At 31.2% G+C, this 3,365-nt stretch overlaps 1 protein-coding gene across 1 annotated transcript; it reads left to right on the forward strand.

Annotated features, from left to right (window-relative positions):
- The first annotated feature begins 381 nt into the window (after nucleotides 1–381).
- LOC125842901 (uncharacterized) lies at nucleotides 382–1,614 on the forward strand. The gene has a single exon (XM_049522181.1). It carries the CDS (start codon nucleotides 382–384, stop codon nucleotides 1,612–1,614), a length of 1,233 nt encoding a protein of 410 aa, XP_049378138.1.
- Nucleotides 1,615–3,365: the final 1,751 nt, after the last annotated feature.

Raw genomic sequence — 3,365 nt, forward strand, 5'->3', positions numbered from 1 at the left:
GTGAAACGTGTATCTCGCAATTGTGCATGGATATTGCGGGCGAGGAAATATGAGTGTTCGGATAGATTTCGTATCTATAAGTACATTGGCGAACATAGTTGTGGCGTTGAACATGCCAACAATAGCCATAGAAAAATTTCAATCAAAGTGATTGCTTCACTTTGTGTAAAGATGCATCGTGATGGCAAGGGTCCAAATGTCAAAGAGATTCAAAAAGCTATGTTTAATTCTTTTCATTATAGTTCAAGCTATTGGAAAATGTTGGAAGGGTGGTGTGGTTGCTAAGGAAATAGTCCGAGGGACAACGAAGAACGGATATTCATGCTTACCGACTTTTCTTACATGTTCGAGACACTTAATGTTGGTTCTAGTTATTGTCTCATGGTAAACGAGGATAGTCATAGGTTCATGTATTATTTCTTGGCCTTTGGTGCTTGCATTAAGGGATTTGCCCACATGAGAAAGGTAATTGCGGTTGACGGCACTCATTTACATGGTAAATACGAGGGCGTGTTGTTGAGCGTTGTTGCACAAGATATGGAGAATCATGTTTATCCGATTGCCTTTTGTTTCATGGACAAAGAAAATGATGCATCTTGGACATTCTTCTTTGAGAAATTGAAGGAAATTGTGATCGATGAACCAGATTTGTGTTTTATCTCTGATAGATACAAGAGTATCGCCAACAGTATTGTGAACATTTACAATCATGCTCACCACGGATATTGTATGAGGCACCTCGGTGAAAATCTCCGCGTAAATCATCATTGTGGAGATTACATTTATCTTTACTACAATGCGGCAAAGGCTTACTCTTTGGAGGAGTTTGACAATCATTTTGTAGAATTCAAAAACAAATGCCCCACGGCAACCGTTGTCCTTAAGAATGATATTGGTTTTGAGAAGTGGAGCAGGGCACATTTTTTTGGCAATAGATATGATGTGATGACCACAAATATCGCCGAGTCACTCAATGTTATGTTGATAGACGAAAGAGAGTATCACGTGGCATCTATATTTAATTCGATTGCTAAGAGGTTTGGAGAATTGTTTAGGGAGAAGCATGCATATATCCTCAAATCAATGGGTAATCAAATAGTGTCGGCTGCGGAAAAAATCGCAAGAAAAAAAATAATAGAGGGCGACTCCTTGTATGTGGAAAATATAATCGGGGACGACAATCAATTTATCGTGTTCGGTGCGGGCGTTACTGCCTATGTGGACCTACTGGAAAAGTCATGTTCATGTAGGGAATATGACTTTATCAAGATACTTTGTGCTCACGCGATGACCGTTTTGCGATCGAAGCATGGCAATGAGTATGGTATGAGCATCTATGAGTATTCTTCTCCTTTGTATAAAGTTGAAGCGTACCTTCTTGCATACATGGATTCTATTAGTGTTGTCCCTCTCGAGTTGAAATGGTGTGTTCCAGAAGAATTGCTTAATGTGAACATTCTTCCGCCTCTTGTCGATACCAAGCTTAGAAGAAAAAGAAGAAAACGTGTCAAAGGCATCGGTGAGAATTTCAAGAGCAAGAGAAAGAAAAAATATTCAATTTGTAAGAGAACCGGACACAAGAGAACTACATGTGTGAACAACAATAAATCTTAAACAAGCTTGATTGAATTTGTTTTTGTAATGAAGCTACTGTTTGTTTTTTGCTGCTGTAATCGAGCTTCTGTTTTTTTTTTTGCTACTGTAATCAAGCAACTACTAGCATTTTCGTCAATTTATTGTCATCTATTATCGTAATTACTCATGATTTAATATAGATCAATCAAAAAATGACATACATTTTGTACACTGTCTATATATATGAAAATTATTAATATATGAAAATTCATGGTATTTGTAATGTAACGATTCTAATGCATGAATTAGAATATGATTAAGAATTAGAATTAGAATGAATTAGAATGATATTTGTGACTATTTTTAATGCACCAAATCAAACAATGCTTAAGAAATAATCTAAGTATAACTAATTCAACTATAACTAGTACAAGCATTATTTGCATATACACTCTACCAAACGAATCCTTAATGAATTGTCTAAAATATAGATGTTACCATTAAAAAAAAGTAGAAATTTGAACTTTTTTTACCGTTGTAAAATTTGTATATCTAAATATTTACTGGTTATCAAAATATATAAACCCTTCATACAATCGATACATCTATATGTGTAAGTATGTATGACATATGAGATTTACACTTTGACTTTAGTAAGGTATATTCGGGTTTATATCTATGTTAACGCATTATCGTTACTTCACCAACTAGAATCTGACACTTATATATAGACCAAAACTAGTAGAATTCAAAAAGACATCAATTAATTAATAATAAATTATATATTTGAAATTTATCCAATTAAATAAGTTTAAATAAGTCATATGATCATGTAAGAGTCCACATAAATTGGGTGTGGTAATTAGTGATGTACGAGGAAGAATTGTGGTTATACAATCAACATCCTTAGAACAATGTTTGAGAAAACATAAGTATGATGTGAGGATGGCACTTGTTCAACCACACATTGTTGATTGTCGCCCCAATTTATATGGACCCATACATAATCACATGCTTATGTTGTAAAGATGTTGATTGTATAACCACACATAACTATTCCTCATTCATACTCGTGCATTCTTCACACATTAGTTTGAAGATGTTCATTGTATAACTACAACTCTTTCTCATACATCATTTATATCCACCCCTAATGTATTTGAACCTTTACATTACTTGTTTAAACTTATTTAATTTAATAAATTTCAATAATATTGTTTATTATTAGTTAATCATTCTCCCTTTTAAATTATACTAAGAGCCTGTTTGGATTGACTTAAAAAAAGTAACTTTTTAAAGTGCTGGAACTTATTTTTAAAATAAGTAGTTATATGTTTGGATAAAAGTGTTGCAGTTGAAAAAAATTTTGTTGATGTGTTTGGCAAATAAGTGCTGGTAAACACTTTTTTTTATCAAAATGTCTGAAATACCCTTTAAGTTGTTAACATGATAAAAAGTTGATTAATTTAAGGTTTTTATACTCAAAAAAAATTAAAACAAAATTAATTTATGTTTTACATCCATAAGTAATAATATTTTTCTATCATTCACATATTTCTTTACCACCTTATAAGAGGAATATAAATTCATATTTCAGAAATAATAATAATAATAATAATAATAATAATAGTAATAGTAATAATAATAAAATAATAAAATAATAAAATAATAATAGTAATAGTAGTAATAATAATAATAATAATATTTATAATTATAATAATTATTATTATTATAATTATAATTATTATTATTATTATTTTTGTAAAAGAATGTGGGGGTATTTTTGTAAA

Source organism: Solanum stenotomum, chromosome 10 (assembly GCF_019186545.1).
Source record: "Solanum stenotomum isolate F172 chromosome 10, ASM1918654v1, whole genome shotgun sequence".
In the NCBI taxonomy this organism is placed as follows: domain Eukaryota; kingdom Viridiplantae; phylum Streptophyta; class Magnoliopsida; order Solanales; family Solanaceae; genus Solanum; species Solanum stenotomum.

Bases quoted from the DNA above. Each gene is read 5' to 3' on its own strand.
- LOC125842901 (XM_049522181.1), top strand. From the start codon at position 382: ATGGTAAACGAGGATAGTCATAGGTTCATGTATTATTTCTTGGCCTTT.